This window comes from Chlorocebus sabaeus, chromosome 1 (genome assembly GCF_047675955.1).
Source record: "Chlorocebus sabaeus isolate Y175 chromosome 1, mChlSab1.0.hap1, whole genome shotgun sequence".
In the NCBI taxonomy this organism is placed as follows: domain Eukaryota; kingdom Metazoa; phylum Chordata; class Mammalia; order Primates; family Cercopithecidae; genus Chlorocebus; species Chlorocebus sabaeus.
This window is the reverse complement of record NC_132904.1, coordinates 71,187,450-71,206,434: the sequence shown is the minus strand read 5'-3', so window position 1 is coordinate 71,206,434 and position 18,985 is coordinate 71,187,450. Positions and strand designations below refer to the sequence as shown.

At 50.6% G+C, this 18,985-nt stretch overlaps 2 protein-coding genes and 1 long non-coding RNA gene across 5 annotated transcripts in view; 2 read left to right on the top strand and 1 right to left on the bottom strand.

Annotated features, from left to right (window-relative positions):
• The window catches only part of CHRDL2 (chordin like 2), a 34,820-nt gene extending 27,265 nt beyond the window's left edge, over positions 1–7,555 (top strand). The window contains exons 8-12 of one of the 3 annotated variants that reach the window (XM_008020141.3): positions 348–542; positions 865–1,038; positions 2,207–2,261; positions 6,539–6,631; positions 7,241–7,555. In XM_008020141.3, the coding sequence (XP_008018332.3) occupies positions 348–542; positions 865–1,038; positions 2,207–2,261; positions 6,539–6,631; positions 7,241–7,331 (608 nt within the window). In that variant the 3' untranslated portion in view covers positions 7,332–7,555. The remainder of the gene's footprint in view (positions 1–347; positions 543–864; positions 1,039–2,206; positions 2,262–6,538; positions 6,632–7,240) is intronic. The other 2 variants (XM_008020143.3, XM_073019484.1) reach the window with 2 other exon arrangements.
• LOC140712439 (uncharacterized) lies at positions 801–17,934 on the bottom strand. The gene is made up of 4 exons (XR_012094079.1): positions 16,923–17,934; positions 14,828–14,965; positions 5,633–5,756; positions 801–3,444 (listed from the first exon to the last, which is right to left on the bottom strand). It is a non-coding gene; the product is annotated as an uncharacterized lncRNA (long non-coding RNA).
• LOC119626615 (uncharacterized) lies at positions 4,744–5,621 on the top strand. The gene has a single exon (XM_038005469.2). It carries the CDS (start codon positions 4,993–4,995, stop codon positions 5,467–5,469), a length of 477 nt encoding a protein of 158 aa, XP_037861397.2. The 5' UTR covers positions 4,744–4,992; the 3' UTR covers positions 5,470–5,621.
• Positions 17,935–18,985: the final 1,051 nt, after the last annotated feature.

Here is an 18,985-nt window from a genome sequence, read left to right as displayed (position 1 = left end):
GAAGGGACCTGCCAGAGCTCACATGACCAGGTGGTGACAAAAGTTGATCTCAGTTCTACCACAAGATCAGCACTCTCCTTGCTCCCACAGAAGTGCTCTGAAGGGCGAGGGAGGACTCTCCATCTTCAGCAAGTTCCTTCAGGGCCCATCTCAGTTCTGAGTGCTACAGTGGGCGGTGTCAGGGAGAGGGGACAGGTTTTATACCCTGGCCTATGCTTTGCAGGCAGTGTGGCTAGGCTGGACTGGTAAAGTGAGGGCTCTCCAAGGGCCCGCCCCACCCGCTGCTGGACCAGAGGCCCTGGCCACGTCTGAGGCCCTGATCCTCCTCCTTTCTCACCCTCATTCAGCCTGCGTGCATGGCGGGAAGACGTACTCCCACGGGGAGGTGTGGCACCCGGCCTTTCGTGCCTTCGGCCCCCTGCCCTGCATCCTATGCACCTGTGAGGATGGCCGCCAGGACTGCCAGCGTGTGACCTGTCCCACCGAGTACCCCTGTCGTCACCCTGAGAAAGTGGCTGGGAAATGCTGCAAGATTTGCCCAGGTACACAGGCGGGTGCCGGCCAGAGTGAGCCCTGGGTCTCTCTCCCCAGGGTCACAGACACTTGGAACATTTCAGACATGGAAGGGCATGCATCAGTGCCACAGGATGCAGGGCATGTCAGACACACAGGGGTGGAAAACGTCAGATGAAAATATCAAATGGCTAGAAGCATGTGGTGTCAGGATAATAGATTCAGAGGTTGTTACATAGAATCAAATAATGTTCCAGATTCCATGAAGTCACAACATTTTAGAATGCTAGCGCTTTGAAGAGGTACAGCCACTGTTTATTGAACAACTTCATGAGCTTCTTGTCTCTCCAGAGGACAAGGCGGACCCTGGCCACAGTGAGATCAGTTCTACCAGGTGTCCCAAGGCACCGGGCCGGGTTCTTGTTCACACGTCGGTATCCCCAAGCCCAGACAACCTGCGTCGCTTTGCCCTGGAACATGAGGCCTCAGACCTGGTGGAGATCTACCTCTGGAAGCTGGTAAAAGGTGAGTGTTTGCCCACTCCCAGTGGGGTGTACCTCTGGCCAGTCCCCCTTCCCGTGCCCCAGACCCCACAGGGGCCTTAGGGACATTTTGCTGATCAGGTGCCTCTGGCTGCCCCACCAGGTTTAAGAGCCCCTGATTCCAAGATGCAGGGAGATAGTGAGCCTGACTGGTTCTCTACAGTTCTGATAAGCTCCTCCTGCTGATGCCAAGGCTCGATAGTGCTCCCTCTCCTGGGAGGAAGGCGCTGTTGCACCTTGTGAGGAGCCAGGCAGGGTGATGCCTGCCCTGGAGAAATAGATAGATGTCTAACGGCAGGATTTTAGCACTGGGGGTGGGGGTGTGGGGGCGGTCTTCTCAGGCAGGAGGGCCCTCACAGCATCCTCAAAGTAGGAGGGCCTGGAGGCTGGCTGTGTTCAGTCTTTTTAAAGTGGTGGATCTTATCACTCCCAGGTAAGTGGACATCAGAACCATAGTTCTCATTCGGTGAGAAACCCACCCTCTTCAACAGTCTGTTGCTATCACCAACTTAAGGTTAAGAGGAGTTTTTTCTACTTTTTTTTTTTTTTTTTTGAGACAGGGTCTCAGTCACCCAGGCTGGAGTGCAGTGGCATGATCTTGGCTTACTGCAACCTCATCCTCCTGGGCTCAAGCGCTCCTCCCATCTCAGCCTCCTGAGTAGCTGGGGCCACCACGCCCTGCTAATTTTTGTATCTTTTTTTTCTTTTTTGTAGAGATGGGGTTTTGCCATGTTGCCCAGGCTAGTCTCGAACTCCTGGACTCAAGTGATCCTCCAGCATCAGCCTCCCAAAATGTTGGGATTACGGGCGTGAGCCACCACACCCAGTGGGTTTTCATTGATGAAGAAATTGCTGAAAGTTCAGTTTTGTGGCCTTTCTTGTAAAACATAAGTCCTCTGGGTAGAGTGAACTGTTAAGCCAGGATCCAAACGAAACTCTTTTAAGTGTGAATTATCTCTAAAGTTCCTTTCCTCTACTGATGGTTTTGGCTGGCGGGGTGGGGGTGGAAGAGGGAATGATAAGAAAAATGACAATGATAATAATAACCAATGTGTGTAGCACTTTGGAGTTTACAAAGTGCTTTCACATTCACTATCTCATTTGATCCTCAATGATCCTGAGAGTTAGGTATTATTATCCCCATTTTACAGATGAGGAAACTGAGGCTCAGAGAGGTGAAGTACCTGGCCCAAGGCCACACAGCCAGTAAGTGGAGGACGGGAGCTAGAGCCCATGTCTTGTGGCGTCAGATGCGGCTCTTTCCCTGCTCTACTCTGCCCCCTGTCGTAGGAGGAATGGACGAAGAAAGTGGAGCTGTTCAGCCTGGAGAAGAGAAGACTCAGGGGGACAGGACTGCTGGCTTCGTGGCTCTGAAGGGCTGTCCCAGGCAGAGGGAGCAGCCGTGTTCTGAGTGACCACAAGGGTCAAACAACAAGCAGGGGCTTTGGGTTCGAATCCCAACTCTGCCAGTTTGAATCCAGACTGTGCTATACCTTAGCTGTGTGGCCTTGGGCAGTCACGTGATCTCTCTGGGCCTCAGGTTTCTCTTCTGTAAAGTAGGGAAGAGGGTTTTTGGAGGATTAAATGACATGACATCAGTGCAGCCCCTGACATACAGCAGGCACTAAAAATGTCAGTCTTCTCATTCTACCACATTGGGATGGTGAGAAATGCAGAGAGGCGGCTTTCAGCTCCAAGAGAGGAAGAACTTTCTCACGCTTAGAGGCTTCTGCCAGTGGAAGGGAGGGAGCAAGCTGCAGTTACGAGAAGCGTGCAAGCAGGGGCTGGTGGAGATTCTGTCTGCAGCTGGGGAGTTAGATTCAGTAACCCTTAACATTTTTTGAGCCTTAAGATTCCATCAGTCCCGGCTGGGCCCGGTGGCTCACACCTGTAATCTCAGCACTTTGGGAGGCCAAGGTGGGCGGATCGCTTGAGCCTAGGAGTTTGGCCAACATGGTGAAACCCCAACTCTACTAAAAATACAAAAATTAGCCAGGCGTGGTGGGTGCCTGTAATCCCAGCTACTCAGGAGGCTGAGGCAGCAGAATCACTTGAGCCCAGGAGGAGGTTGCAGTGAGCTAAGATCGTGCCACTGCACTCCAGCCTGGGTGACAGAGTGAGACTCCGTCTCAAAAAATATATACAATAAAAAGATTCCATCAGTCCCTGGGCAGGTTTTGGCCACATATTTACTCTGGGCCTCTCTCCCTCTGCTGCCTGCAACTAAGTGCCGGGACATGGAGCATAACAGGCCCCGGCCTCTGTCTTCAGGAGGTCATGGCTTAGTGACCTGGGTGCAGCGGAGCTTATTGGGAGCTGAGCTGGTCACGGAAGGCTTCATGGAGAATGGGCCTCAATGATGTAAAGAGCCAATGAACAGATAGTGTACCTAAAAATTAAAATAAATAAGTAAATAAAGAGGCAAGAAGGGTACACTGCATCCAGGATGACAGCGAAAGTCTCAAACGCTGGTTCCAGAGCTCACGCCCATATGCCCTGTGCTCTGTGATTGGTGTGTAGCAGGCACTATATATAATGTATCTCATTTAATCCTCTTAAGAAACCTAAGGGACATGTATTAATGCCCCCATTTTGCAGGTAAGAAAACTGAGTCTGAGAAGTCAAATGACTTACACAAAGTCACGCAGTAAAGCAAAGATTCAAATCCAGATCTGACTGTCCCCGGTGCCACCTCCATAGAGGTGACTTTGTGCTTTTAGGGAGGATGGCCAAGGTGTGCCAGGATGGCACAGTGGGGACATAGCTCATGGCCAATCTCATTGCCACCGGCCCAGCAGAAAAGGAAAAACAACTTCACAATGCCAGGCCCTGCCATCCTGTCACTAGCAAACCGCACCCCATCTCCTCACCCCGTGGGTTGCCTAAATGCCCCATCAACCTCCCTGTTCCCTCCCTGTCCCAGACCGTGGGAGTTAAAACAAACACTCCCCAGGGTTGATTGTCAGTGGAAACCACTCACTGTCTCCCCAATCCAAGGAACGGAAACAAAGTGAGCAGGCAGATGCTAGGTGAGGCCACACCATGAGGGGCCAGCTCCAGACACCAGAATCTAACCAGATAGTTGGCTTAGGGTTAAGGGCCTTTTAAAGTTTCACAGTAGAAAGGATGTCAGGGGTCTCAATTCCAAGCCCTGCCTAGGAAGGAAGCCCCCCTGCAGCCTCCTGATGGCCTGATGGTGTCTGGTGCCTGACTGTACATACCCTCACTCCCACACCAGATATGTGACTCACTTCCAACACTGTGAATTGCTCAGCCCAAAGGGCATCTGACTTCACACTAAGCTGAGCCTATCCTGTGTCCCTGGACTCGCCCATTGGTCCCTGCTCTGCATTGAGGATCCACAGAGCCCACCTGCCCTCAGACCTGCCACAGCCCTTCAAAGGGCAAGAGGCACAACCATGACCCTCAGGCTAGCTCTTGATTCCAGGCCAGAGACCCAGTCCTTTCAGTTATGTTTTACAGACCACAGTGTGGGAACCCGCCCGCATCCCTGCCACCTTCTCTCCAATTTCTCTGTAACTTGGGAGCATGCAGTGGCAGGCTTGTGCCAAAGGACCCAGCCCCATCTCATCTCTCCCTATCTCATCTCATGCTTGTTGCCTGCCGCTATGATATAGTCCCTGGGCCTTTGGAGTTTCTTCCATATCCTGGTCCTTGGCATCTGGGCTGGGGGGTCCATGGACAGTGCTGGACATTTCCTGATTCCTGGAACTCAGTCCCAGGATCAGGGTTTTCTGTTCCCCTTGGCAGGAATCCCACGCTGATTCCCATAAAGCAGGGCCAGTTCTTGGTCTTCTTAAAGGCGGTGTTGGCCTAGCAGAGGCCTTGCTGGTTGCATCTGTTCTTTCTGGCCAGAGACCTTGGTGGGTAACAGCTGGTGCAGCCTCACAGCCCATGTGCTCAGGGCCTCAGAGCCATGTGTGGTGCCAGTGGCCAGCTCCCCATGAGATGCAAACATCAGGGAATCCAGCTAATACCTCATTCCCCCTTGAGGCCTGGCCTAGACTGGGTGTGGTGTGTGTATGTGTGTGTGTGTGTGTACTTGTTCATCTGTCCAACCATCCATCCATCCATCCATCCATCCATCCATCCATCCATCCATCCAGGGATTCATTCATTCTACATGCCTAATGTGGGCCAGGCTCAAGAGACCCAGAGAGGAGAGCCCTCTGGGAGTCCCCAGTCTGGTAAAGGAAGCAGGAGTAGGCACAGTGAGAGCACATTAGAAACAGGCACAATCACAGATGGAAGCCAGGTGCTGTGGGTGCCCCAAGGAGGAATTGCCTTGGGTGGATTAGGGAAGACTTCCCAGGTAAGGCTTGTAGCACAGGTAGGAGTTCATTTGGTGCCAATAGTAGAAGTAGTGGCCAGGTACAGTGGCTCACGCCTGTAATCCCAGCTTGTGCTTTGGGAGGCCAAGGCGAGTGGATCATTTGAGGTCAGAGTTCAAGACCAGCCTGGCTAACATGTGAAAACCCAGTCTCTACTAAAAATACAGACACACACACACAGACACACACACACACACAGAGTTAGCCAGGGGTGGTGGCGGGCACCTGTAATCCAAGCTACTCAGGAGGCTGAGGCAGGAGGATCGCTTGAACCCAGGAGGCAGAGGTTGCAGTGAGCCGAGATCATGCCTTTGTACTCCAGCCTGGGCAACAAGAGCAAAAACTCCATCTAAAAAAAAAAAAAGAAGAAGTAGAAATAGAAGGCAATAGTAGAAGGTATTCCAGGAGAGGGAATGGCATTTGAAAAGGCTTGCCTCCTCAGGGGACGTCAAGTATTTGGTTAGGGCTAGGGTACAGGCAAGCCACTATTACTCTGCCACTTGCTCGTTCTTTGGTATCTGAATAACCACGCCTATTGATTTTTATCATATGTTCTATGCCCTGAGAAAAGTGTGACCAGTCCACATGAGCCAGCCAACCTTCCTTCCTCCCTTCCTGCCCTCCTTTCCTTTTTCCTTCCTTCTCTTTCCTTTCTTCCTTCTCTTCTTCCTGCCTTCCGCCTCCCTCCCTCCCTGCACTGGGGACAGGTGGGTGTTGTGAGAGCAGGATGGTGCAGGTGACAGGAGCAGGGTCGGCAGAGAGAACAGATGGAAGAACACAGGCTTCGCCGTGGAGGCGACAGGACGTCAGGGAATGGGAATGACAGGGTGATGTATACATGTTCTAATGACCACAGCTAGGACTGCAGATTAGAGGGGGAGTGAAAGGGGTTAGGACTCTAGTGTAGTGACCCAGACAAGACAACAGGGGCCTGAGTGAGGATAGTGGCAGCGAGGTAGGAGAATGGATTCAAAATATTGAGGAAATGTCATCAGCAGGATTTTGTGTCTGATCAGAATAGGGGTGGGGGAGGGAGTGACTGGGTCCGTTCTGTGCTAAGTCACCCTGTTTCACTTTTCACTGACTGTAAGTTTTTGCCTTTCCTGCTCATGTCCTTGTCTCTGCCCTCAGGGATCTTCCACTTGACTCAGATCAAGAAAGTCAGGAAGCAAGATTTCCAGAAAGAGGCACAGCACTTCCGGCTGCTCGCTGGCCCCCACGAAGGTAGGAGCTTGGGCTGAGGAATGGGGCCTGGGGAAGAAGGCAAGGACACAGGCCAGAGCCTCTCGGGGAGTTCCCAGGCTGCTGGTGCTGGGAGGAGGGGCTGTCAGCCACAGACGTCAGTTCCCAGCACAGGAATCCAGTGGGTGTCTGCGCCAGAGATTTCCCAACTCCAGAGCGGGAAGGTGAAGCAGAGCTGGCTGGATTTGATCTTGGGGGTGGAGAGAGACAAGGCTGTGGAGTGGGGAGGTCTGAGCCCCCAAACCTGTGTGCTGCTTACTCCCTCTCTACTGGAACATTTCCCACTTTCCTTCTATACTTTACTCTTAGGAAGATGGACCCAGGTGGGGCTTCGGGTCGGGGAGGGGAGGTCACAGAAGGGAGTATTACCAACAGGTGTCAGGAAACCAGCTCTGTCCCCCAAGGTTGTTTGAAAGCTGAGTCATGTGCCCCAGCCGTGTGATGGGACACTCACCTCCAGGCTCCCTGTGGGCTCCAAACCCTGGCCCTTGCAGTTCCTCCTGGCCCAAGGCTTTTCCAGCCCCCAGCCCCTGCCTCTGTTGTGCACATGCAGCATATGCGCCCTTTTCTTTTCTGCCCTCCTCCATGCAGGTCACTGGAACGTCTTCCTAGCCCAGACCCCGGAGCTGAAGGTCACGGCCAGTCCAGACAAAGTGACCAAGACATTATAACAAAGACCTAAACAGTTGCAGATATGAGTTTTATTATTGTTATTATATATTAATAAATAAGAAGTTGCATTACCCTCAACCCTGCCTTCTGGGTTCATATCCAGTCTCCTGCATGCTCTCCCAGCAACTCTGCAAGGCAGGCCTGGTTATCCCCATTTTACAGGGATGGAAACCGAGATCCAGAAGGGACAGAGAATGGTTCCGGTCCTCACAGTGAGTTGTCACCGGAGCCAGGGCTAGCTTCCCCAGCCTCCTCACCCAGGCCCCCCACCTGCAGCGCCTCCTGCTTTTCTGGGCAGCCCCCCTCCCACAGCTCTTTGACACTGAGCCTCAGAAAGAGGAATGACTCTAATTAACCAGGGGAGGGCGCTAATTGAGCCTTAAAGCACTTTCCCAGCAAATATTCCTGGGATCCTCACTACTCTCTTCACACCCTACAACGAGGAAACCCAGTTAGGGAGGAGCAGCGGGCAGTCATTTGCCCGAAGCTGCAGAGCTGCTTAGTAGCAGATCTGGAGTTGGAAGCCAGATCTCTCGCTCCAGGCTAGCACTCTTTCCCCAGTTCCAGTGTGGCCAGTGTCACATGCCCAGATAGCCTCACCTCAGAGGATTTCCAAGACTGAGCGGTCAGATTGCCAACTGGCACCATGCTCTGAGAAGGCCCAACAGTTACAATTAAAGACACCATTAGGGCCAGGTGCGGTGGCTCATGCCTACAATCCCAGCACTTTGGGAGGCCGAGGCAGGTGGATTATCTGAGGCTAGGAGTTCGAGAACAGCCTGGCCAACATGGTGAAACCCCATTTCTACTAAAAATACAAAAATTAGCCAGGCGTGGTGGTGCACGCCTGTAATCCCAGCTACTTGGGAAGTTGAGGCACGAGGATTGCTTGAACCCAGGAGGCAGAGGTTGCAGTGAGCCGAGATCATGCCACTGTACTCCAGCCTGGGCAACAGAGCAAGACTCCATCTCTAAAAATATTAATAATAAAATAAAGACACCATCAATTATTTATCCTGCCAACGTGTACAAATCCTTATAATTTCAAAGATGTTTTAATGCCTATGATTTCACTAAAGGTGAATGGTGTAGGCACTACCCACATTTTAGAGAGGAGGAGACAGGCTCGGGACCACCGCATGTCTTCCCCAAAGCCTCACAGTGCTGTACTGAAGCCAGGGCTAGAACTCAGGTCTTCCGGCCCCAGGTAGGGTTCTCTCCTCAGGACAGCTGGTCTCAACCCTCTCACAACCATGGCTTCTCCATCCCCTCCCCACCCAAGCCTGATCAAAGCTCCAGAGCAATGGTGGACAGTAGTCTGTTGACTGGACTTGTGCAGCCACTCAGAGGGCTTAGTGTCATTGTCTCCATAGCCTTGGTCTTTTTTTTTTTTAAGAGATGGGGTCTTGCTATGTTGCCCAGGCTGGTTTAGAACTAATGGGCTCAAGCAATCCTTCTGCCTCAGCCTCCCGAAGTACTGAGATTACAGGCACGAGCCACTAAGCTGGCCTCCATAGCCCTAATCTTGAATCTAGGGTTACTAAGGTTTGGGAAGTCGGCTAAGGTTTGGGAAGTCTTATTGAGCAGGGATGAGTGTCTCCCTCCCCTAACTCCTCTGCCAGCTCCCAGGGTCTGGGTTTGAAAGTTTGGGGTTTCAGGCTGGAACCTCCCGACATCCCCTGAGTCAGAAGACATTCACCTTCTCCCCTCACAGCCTCTACCTGTCTCTCCTCGACGACTCACAATTTTGGCCTGGCTTGCTCACACAGAGGGTTCACTTGGAGCTCTGGAGATGGGTTCTGAGCTTGCCTCATTTAAAGTGCAGGAATCTGAAAGCTTAACCGTTCACAGAATAAACTCTGGTCATCCTTCAACCTAGCTCAGATGTCTTCAGTGATACTTTGCCTGACACATCTGTGCCCTGAACCCGCTCCTCCTTTCCTGGAAAATGGGGTTTGGAGGCAGGGCTCTGTCATCAGAGGCAGTTCCAGGGTCTCTGGACAGGAGTGGACTTCGCTGTACACTTCTCCTGATGCTACAGACCAAACTGCCTTCCTGGTTTCTCTGACAGGCTTATGGGATGCCTATGAGGTTCGCTTTTCCACCGGGGGGACACATTCAGCACATTGCCCTCTCCTGACTTTGGTCCAGACCTTTCTGAGTGTGTAAACATGGGCTCGCCATGTGAGTCTTTAGGCAGCTCTGCCATGTTGTCTTCTCTTTCATGGATTCATTCATAAAACATCTTCTGCGCTGCTCTTGGGTGGGCTTTATGCTAGAGCACCAACACAGTGTAGGGAGCTAATTGCCCTTCCTGTGTTTTGGAGCCTCAAGTCTGGAGGAGGAGATGGAGGAGGAGATAGAGGAGGGAGTGGCATCCGAGCCCCTGAGCGTTGCGAGTGCTAAGGGCAGGGACCAAAGGGGCACAGCCCCAACCCAGACTGAGGACACTCAAGCAGGCTCGGAAGGCGAGCAGGAGATAGAAAAAAAGGAGAGAGAGAGAGGAGGGTGGGTGATGGCACAGGAAGAGAAAACTTGGTAGAAGGTGAAAAATAGCAAGTTACAGCAGAACCATAAATAGCTCACTGTCACTGGATGATAATTTGAGGCAATGTGCAAAGGGAGGTGAGGCTGCACAGCTAGCTGAAGAGCTCTGACTGCATCTTGAAGGCTAGCAGGTAGGCCCAGGAGAGTTTCAATACTTTGGTCAGATTTGTGGTTGAGAACACTGGTTCTACTGGCCAGGTAAAGAAGGGCCTGGCAGAGTGAGGCTGAGGCCAGGCAGGAGGTGGCTGCTGTGGGATCCATGTGAGGATGACTCTGGCCTGGGTAGGAGAGAAGTCATGGGCAAGGCACAGTGGATGACTGGCTAGATTCGGGATTGAGGGAGAACGAGGAGCAAGTGTGTACCTGGTGTCTCACTTGGTGATACCTTCTGGGAGGAGAAGCCAGAAGTTTCAGCTGAGTACACGCTGGGTCTCAGGAGGTATCCACAGCCCTCTGGGTTTAATAGGTCTGGAGAGAAAACCGGGCTAGAGGTGGGGAGTTGGGAGCTGTTGGCCTGTAGGTGGGAACTAAAGCTGGGAGAGGGGGTGACACTGGTCTGGGAGAGATGATGGAGTAAACAGAGTGGGAGCAGGACGGACCGCAGAGCATCAGCAAAGAGTCAGCATGGCAGACGGAACAGGTGGGGAGCAGGGTGCTGAGAGGACCACGAGTAAGGCCGGCAAAGAGACCTTCATGGAGACAAAGAGACTCCAATGGCCACAGCAGGGAGCAAAGTCAGGATAGCTGAGAGGTGGGAGCTGGGCTTTAGGTGCTGAGATGGTTTCTGGGAAGTGAGGAAACAAGCATTTTAAGAAAGCTGGCAATAAAGAAGAGAGGCAGGCCCATGGCTGACTGTGCACACGGGCTTAAGAAGACAGCTCTCTGGCTGGGAGCAAGTCTGTGATGAGGAGATGCCCCAGGAGAGGGAAGATTAGGAGAAATAGGAGTGAGGATGGATGAATGGATGAAGGCAAGATTTAGGGACGGGTTAAAATCCATTCTTCATTGGCCTCTAACCTGCTGCATAACCCTACTCATCTCCTTGTGAGTGTGATGAAAGGGGAGTGGAGGGCTCCCAGATCTGACCAGCCATGCCCCACCATGGGGCTCCCCAAGGCTCCAGCAGGGAGTCCCATGGGATCCACTGTCCCATCGGTGGCCCGGCTGGGCACAGCCAGAGCTCCAGCTGAGGTAGTGATATCCCTTCTGGCCACTGGTTAACAAAGCACATTCAAATCCACTGTCCCATCTGATCCCTAGCACAGCCCAGTGAGGTGGGGCTTGTTAACCATATCAGACAAGGGAACTAAGCCTCCAGGGAGAGAAGGTCACTCACCAAGGTCACAATAACAAATGGACAATTGGATTCCAACTGAGGTCTACGATTCTATATCCTAAAGTCTTAATTTTATTTTTTTTAATTTTTTTGGTGCAACTTTATGGGGTACATGAGAAATTTTGCTGCATGTATATAATGTGTATATAACGTGCAGTGATCAAGTCAAGGTATTTAGGGTGTCCATCACCTGAATATATTTTTGTTAAGTACAGTCACCTTACCATGCTATCAATCACTGAATGGAATCCTTCTGTCTGCATGTCTGTACCTTCAGCCCAGTATTCTTCATCCTCCCGCTCCCTGCACCCTTCCCAGTCTCTGTCATCTACCTTTCCACTCTCTACCTTTATGTGATAGGATTCTGTATCCTCATGGGTCCCAGAGCACAGGAGGGGGCCGGGTCCTGGGCAGGGGCAGGCACCACAGACCTGGGCTCAGAGCCCTCATTCCACTCAACCTTCCCAGGTAGCTTTCTGGCCCTGAAATGTGATCATCCTTCACAATGCCAGGCCCGGCCTCCAGGTTTCCTGGGGATGTTTTCTCCTCCTCTGGCAGCTGTCACGTCACCTCCCTTTGTCCCCCCACAAATGCTGGGCTCTGGGAAATAGCAGTATTTCTGAGAAACAGGACGTGGCCTGTGGTTTAGGGCTAGCCTGGGGGTGAGGGATGGCCTGGGGCCCCGCTGGGCACAATGGCATCTCTCTCTAGGACTGGCTCAGCCACCCTGCTTCCCCTCGCCCTGGTCCCTGGAAGACACCCCCTGCCTGCCACATCCTCCATCAGAGTCAGTTCATGGAAGATGAGCAGGAACTGCTGTAGGAAGCTGGCTGAGGTTGGAAAGGGGGTGGGTTGGCATGGGTTTCTGTGTATACGGTGTTTTCTCAGACTTTCTAGAATTAGAACCTGGATCTCTGGTACCCAGCTCAAGACTGATTTAATGACCACATGAAATTTGATTTCTCTCACCAATCCCACCTTTTTCTTCCTCCAGCACACATCAGAGCTCACATACTTGCCCAAAGTCAAACAGCAACTGGGACGTGGGGCTGTGATTGGAACTCACAGAGTCTCACTCCAAAGTTCGAGCCTCTCCTGCCGGGTTACAACTGGGCCAAGGATGAGATCAGCCTTCTCACCAGCTCCCCTGTCACCAGCCTTTCCTCTCCCACCCCTGCCCCTTCCCAGTAAGTCTTGCCTATCAGAATGGTCTTTCAAAAACACAAATCTGACCATGCCTCTCCCTTATTAAGCTGCTCCCTAAATGACTTTCCTTTGTCCTCAGGATGACACCAAAACTCCCCCCCAACCCCTTCATGATTTGACTCCTGCTGCCTTTTCAGTCCAACCCTTGGGTTTATCTCCCAGAAATACCCAAGGGTCCTGCTGCACCATCTGACCGAGTTGGGATGGATCTGGGCTCCAGCAAGACCTGAATCATGGACTCTGACACCATCAGAACATTCCTTCTCCATTCTCAACTCTGTAGATCCTGAATAGCCATTCCTTCTTTCCAACCAACTCTTTCAAGAAGAAGACAACACACTACACACTGTTGAACATCCTAAGAGCTCCCAACCAGATCGGGTACAAAGGAACTTCCCTTCCCATTCCAATAGAAATACTTTGGGGAGGAACTCTGACTGGTCCATATTGGGTGACATACAGCCAGTCTTGGGTGGTCAGGGATGAGGTATTAGCATCACATGATTGGAGTAGGGGAAGAGCAGTGCCCCAAAATAAGGGAGTAGGTGGCAAACACAGAGAGTGGTCACCAAAGGGATCCCTGTTCCCAGGCTGCCACTGCTACAACTTTCTTGAACCTGTGTCCTCTCTTCCATGCCTTTTACAAGCTGTTTCCTCTTTCTGGAATGCCTTTCCCTATTTTATGCCTGTACTATTTCATTTTATCTTTCAAGATCTCCTAGAAAATCCCTCTCTAGTCCTTGGCTGCCCCAGCATTGTCTGCTCCTCAGTAGTGGAACTCATCCTTTTGTACTGCAGTGATCTGGTCCTCCCACAGGACAGTTAGTGTCTGGAATCAGAGACCACATGTTATCATCTCTGCACTTCCAGCCCCTAGCATGGTTCCTAGCCCACAAGAAGCATTCAGTATATGCTAATTGAAGGAAGGAAGAATTACAATGATGGTAAAGGCAACTGTGGTAAGATGTGATTGACTGCTGACATATAGTAGGTACTCAATAAATGGTTGTTCAATCCTTGAATGATCACCACTACCATTGTCACTGCCATTACCACCACCACCACCACCGTTACTGCCACTTCCACCACTAGGACCACCCCTTACACTTGCAGGGCCCAAGCAAGAATGCATGTGAAGACTACCTATCACATCCTGAATATTTAAAATTTATAAATCAAACAAAACTATTACATGAATATGTTTTGTGTTCCTACCTTGGCAATTATAACTTCTTCACGGCCTGGAAGGCCAAATTCAAATTTAAAATTTTCTGACTTCTCTGAATTCTTGGCCAGAATATGTAAACCCAGGGAGAGCCAACCCTTAACCCCTGGCTTCCAGCTGTTGGCCCACCTCTCTCCTCATTTCATCTCCATCCTCTACTGTGAGGGGTCCCGTACACACACGTATGGACACCCCAATCTGCATGTCTATGGTGGTTTTAAAACATGTCCACAAATGCTTTTATACTTCTCCCATTGAGGGGTAGGCCATGTGTGGCCCATGTCCCCACCCCTTAAATCTGAGTAGGCTGTGACTCATTTGTACCAACAGAATGAAACAGAAATTATAAGGGGTGATTTCCAAGGCTAGGTCAGAAAAGGCAATGCAGCTACTGCTTTGCTTACAGAGATAACTGCTTTTGGAGCCCTGAGCCATTTGCACAAAGTCCAGCTGCTATGAGGCCACCATGCTGTGAGGAAGCCAAAACGACATAGGTGACACACACGTATGCTCCACTCAACAGACCCAGCCGAGCTCTGGACCAACTATCGGAAACACCAAGCAGATATGGACATAAAGACCCCTCCAGGGGGATCCAGCCCCCAGCTTAGAGTTTCCCCAGCTGAGACCCCAGGCATTGTGGAACAGAGACAAACCATTCCCACTGTGCCATGCCCAAGTTGCTGCCCCACAGAATTCATGAGGATTGAAAAACAGTTGTTACTGGGCATGGTGACTCACACCTATAAACCCAGCACTTTGGGAGGCTGAGGTGGGAGGATCATTTGAGCCCAGGAGTTTAAGGCTAGCCTGGGCAACATAGCGAGACCCTGTCTCTATAAAAAATAACAGCTGGGTGCAGTGGCTCACGCCTGTAATCCCAGCACTTTGGGAGGCCAAGGCGGGCAGATCACGAGGTCAGGAAATCGAGACCATCCTGGCTAACACAGTGAAACCTCCGTCTCTACTAAAAACACACACACACACACACACACACACACAAATTAGCCAGGCGTGGTGGCAGGCACCTGTAGTCCCAGCGACTCAGGAAGCTAAGGCAAGAGAATGGCGTGAACCCAGAAGGTGGAGGTTGCAGTGAACTGAGATTGCACCCCTGCACTCCAGACTGGGCGACAGAGCAAGACTCTGCCTCAAAAATAAATAAATAAATAAATAACAAATAACAAATTACCTGGGCATGGTAGCACACGTCTGTAGTCCCATCTATTCAGGAAGCTGAGGTAGAAGGATTGCTTGAACCCAGGAGGTCAAGGCTGCAGTGAGCTATGATCATGCCACTGTACTCCAACCTGGACAACAGAGCAAGACCCTATCTCAAAAAAAAAAAAAAAGAAAAGAAAAAAGAAAAGTTGTTTGAGCCACCAAATTCTGGGGTAATTCATTATGCAGCAAAAGCAAATGGAACTTTTTCAAATTTCATCCAGAGCCCCAGCAAACTATCCCTCAGCTTTAGAGAACAGACCTAGGGAAGAGGTGCAGTCCAAGAAGCAGACTCAGGGCTGCTTGGGCAGAGAATTCCAGGATCCTAGGTCCCCACTGTGGTCTAGAAGGGAAGTGGGGTACACATGCCCTCGATCCTATGGACCCCTTGGGCTGTGGGTAGGAGTGCAACTGAAAGTGGGTCAGACTGGGGCCCTCCAGAGGGCATGGTCCAGGCTGGGGGTCCCTCTTTCCTGGGCTTAAAGGTGGTCCTGCCCTCCTTCACCACCATTGCTACCTGCTACTACCAGCAAAGGGGATGTAATTGTCCTGTGTCCAACTGCATCCTCAAAAGTCTCCAGTCTAGAGAGGGAAAGAGAGACACAAACAATGACAACAGAGTGACAAACACAGAAGAAGGCACAGGGGGGCTGTAAGAACCCATGGCCAGGGGGCAGGGAAAGGGGTGTCAGAGGAAGCTTCCTGGATGAGGGACATCCAAATAGAGACCTTAAGGAATTATTCAGGGAAGTGGAGAAGTTGTGTTTCAGTCGTAGGAAACAGTGAGGTCAGAGGCCTGGAAACAGGCAAAAGTGGTGACAGGTAAGGATACAAATAGAGATTCCATGTCATATCACATATGATCTATTACATATTATGATATGTAGTCTCCATTTGCATTCTTGCCCGGGTGCTACAAATAGGCGCAGTGGTACTGGTGGTGGTGGAGGCAGTAATGGTGGTGGTGGCAGTGGTAATGGGAGTAACAATGGTAGCAGTGATCATTCCAGAGCTCAACAACCACTGATTGAGCACCTACTGTATGTCAGATATCTGGGAAGCAGCAAAAAGTTCGGCCTGGCAAGAGAGTAGTATCGGGCAGTGGAGGTGGGTGGTGCAGGAAGTGGGGGTGAGGGGAACAGGCTCTAGAGGGAAGCCTGGAGAGGCAGCAGAGGTCAGTTTCCCCAGGGCCACGAGAACAGGGCTGATATTCAGGAAAGATGGGCTGGCAGGGCTGTCAACACTGGGGCCTATCCTGATTGCCCAGGGCCTTTCCAAACCAGTAGTTACTTTGAATATCTCCCCTATTTTTGAGCCTGGAACGATTTCCAGCAGGGGAGTGACTCAAACAGATTTGTGTTTTACAGAGATCCCTGAGGCTTCTGTGGGAGAAAGACTTGGAAGGAGTCAAGAATGGAAGCAGGGCAATCGGTTAGTATTAATAAGTTATTGCAGCTACCAGTGACAGAGATGGTGGCAGTCTGGACTACAGCATGGCAACAGAGAGGGAGAGAAGTGGGTGGGATTGCCAGCCATTTAGAGGGTAGAATCAACAGAAGCCACGGTGAGTCGCAAACAGCCCCTCACAGTACAAAGGGGAAGAAAAAGCATGGATTTCAATAGCAATTCAAATCAGCATTGTTGTGCTTCGCAGGTTATAAAGCCCTTTCACACGCACTGGTGACATGACCCAGGGCTGGTGGAGTGAGCAGGGAAGATTTTCCTTCTGTAGGGGAGGGTCATGTGAGGAGAAAGGCTTTTTGCTGCAGCCCTCCCTTTTCTTCCGGCCTCAGATGCTGTCAGTTAAGGACATGAGCCCTGGTGCTGCAGCAGCCATCTTGTGGCCATGAGGCTGAGAATGATGAAAGCCAGGATGCTGAGGAAGGCTGTCCTGAGCTGAGTCCTCAATGACCTTGACGGCCCACACTGAACCAGTCTGGGGACCACATACCTCCACATTTCTTGTTAAGAAAACAACAGATGTCCTTGCAGTTTACGCCACTGTAGCAGCACTGCCATTGACCCAAACACAATGCCTCTTATACCTTTACCATTGTCATACATACCAACTCCAGTGAGCTTTCATTCTCAACAGCCAGCACCTGCTTCTCTTTGTCAGAGGACTGCCCTCAGGCTGCCAGAGCCCACTTTGCCAGTGAGCATGGAAAACCAGAAGAGCCTGAGAATGTCCACCCCCACTCCACCCCAGGTGGCCCTTAGCCCAGACAGATGAGTATTGAGGTGCCAATCCTCCAGCTCCCTTATGCTGATGTGGATGACTCAGGAGTGACTGCATGATCTCTGGCGCTCCTTTGCAAGTCTGAGTCAAGCTCCCCTTTGTGGGACTTGGCCTGAATCACACCCTTGCCTTGCCTTCTTCCCTTCCCACTTCTCCACTCCCCTACTACTGGTTTGTCTTGGAAACACTGCCCAATACATCACTTTCACATGACTCCTCATTTCAACTTCTGTTTCTAAGAATCCCAACCTAAGACAGCCACTGTTAGTCAGGTTTTCTATACTTGCAGCCTAATGCATTCTAACAGATACAGACCCAGCAAAGTAAAGGTCTAACAGCAACTTTGCTATGTTTCAGATGTAGGTTTCCTGCCTGCAAAACCTATCATTTTTTTAAACGTGCTAATAAGCTGATGATTAAAAACATACCTTTGTAAAGTGCTAATCCTAAACATAATAGCATTGGCAGCTAGTTACTACCAATTACTGAGCATCTCCCATGAGCCAGGCACCAGACCAAGGCTTTATTTACCTCTGTGACCTCATTTAATCTTCATTAGACCCCTATAATGTGGATACTGTTTGTATTAATTTTGTATGCTGAGTAACAAATTACTGCAAATTTAGCATATTTATTGTCTCACAGCTTCTGTAGGTCAGAAGCCTGGAAACAGACAGTTCTCTGCTTTAGGGTCTCACCAGCCTACAATCCAGGCATCAGTTGGGGCTGTGGTCTCATCAGAAGCTTGACTGGGAAAAGATCCACTCCCAAGCTCCCTTAAGTTGGAAAAATTCACCTCCTTGCAGTTGCAGGATTGAAACCCTGGTATTCTTGCTGGCTGTCAGCCAGGGTCCACTTTCAGTTCTTAGAGGTGACCCACAGTCTTGCCACGTGGCCTTTCTCATAGGCCTTCTTGCAGCACAACAGCTTACTTCTTCAAAATCAGAACTCAGAGTCTCTGACTCCAGGGAGGGTACAGTTCCTCTTCTAAGGAATTTTACCTGACTAAATCAGGCCCACTCAGCATAATCTCCCTTTTGAGTAACTCAGAATCTAATAATTTGGAACCTTAATTACATCTGCAAAATCCCTTCACCTATGCCATGTTCTAGTGGTCAGAAGCAAATCACAGGTCTTGCTCACACTCGAAAACTGAGGATGATCCAGGGTGTGAACATTATGGGTGCCACACTAGGGTCTGTCTACCACACTATTATCCAAATTGTACAGTTGAGGAAACTGAGGCAAAGAAGAGTTTAGTAATTCTATCCAAGCTCATACTGCCAGTGAGTGAGGGTGGAGTGTGGTTTTAAACCCATGCACTGCAGTTCAGAGCCTAATCTCCTTTTTTTTTCACCCATTTCTCCTTTCAAGAAAGAGCCTGCACTCTTGTCTGTTACTCTGCACTGCCCAGACACTGCTCCAAATGCTTTTCCTTCCTTATGTCCCCAAATTTCCTTGAAAATACAAGGAGGAAATGGAAGCTCAAAGAGGTTGAGGAACTTTTCCAAGGTCACACAGTACTGGAGTCAGGGCCACAAACTAGGTTTATAAATCTTCCAAACCCAAGATCTTTAGAGGTTGTTTGGAAGTTTAGTAGGGGAGCATAGCTCCTCATATACCCCTGACAGAGGGATGGTCCTCCTCAACCAGGAAGGTCATCCTCTTTGACCAAGCATGCAGCTTCAAGAGGGATGCACTGGAGTGGTAAGGGAGGAAGGGGACACCTGCCTAGTCAGCCAGACCAGCCAAATCAACCCTGCGATCATTGAGGTGACAGATGTCACAGCCAGATTGCCCTCACATCAAAAACTCAAGATCTTAACCAGTGTAGAAGGAAGGCAGTGCTTTAACAGAGGAATAGTGAGTACAGAAGGAGTTCACAGGAGA

Bases quoted from the DNA above. Each gene is read 5' to 3' on its own strand.
- LOC119626615 (XM_038005469.2), top strand. From the start codon at position 4,993: ATGTGTGGTGCCAGTGGCCAGCTCCCCATGAGATGCAAACATCAGGGA.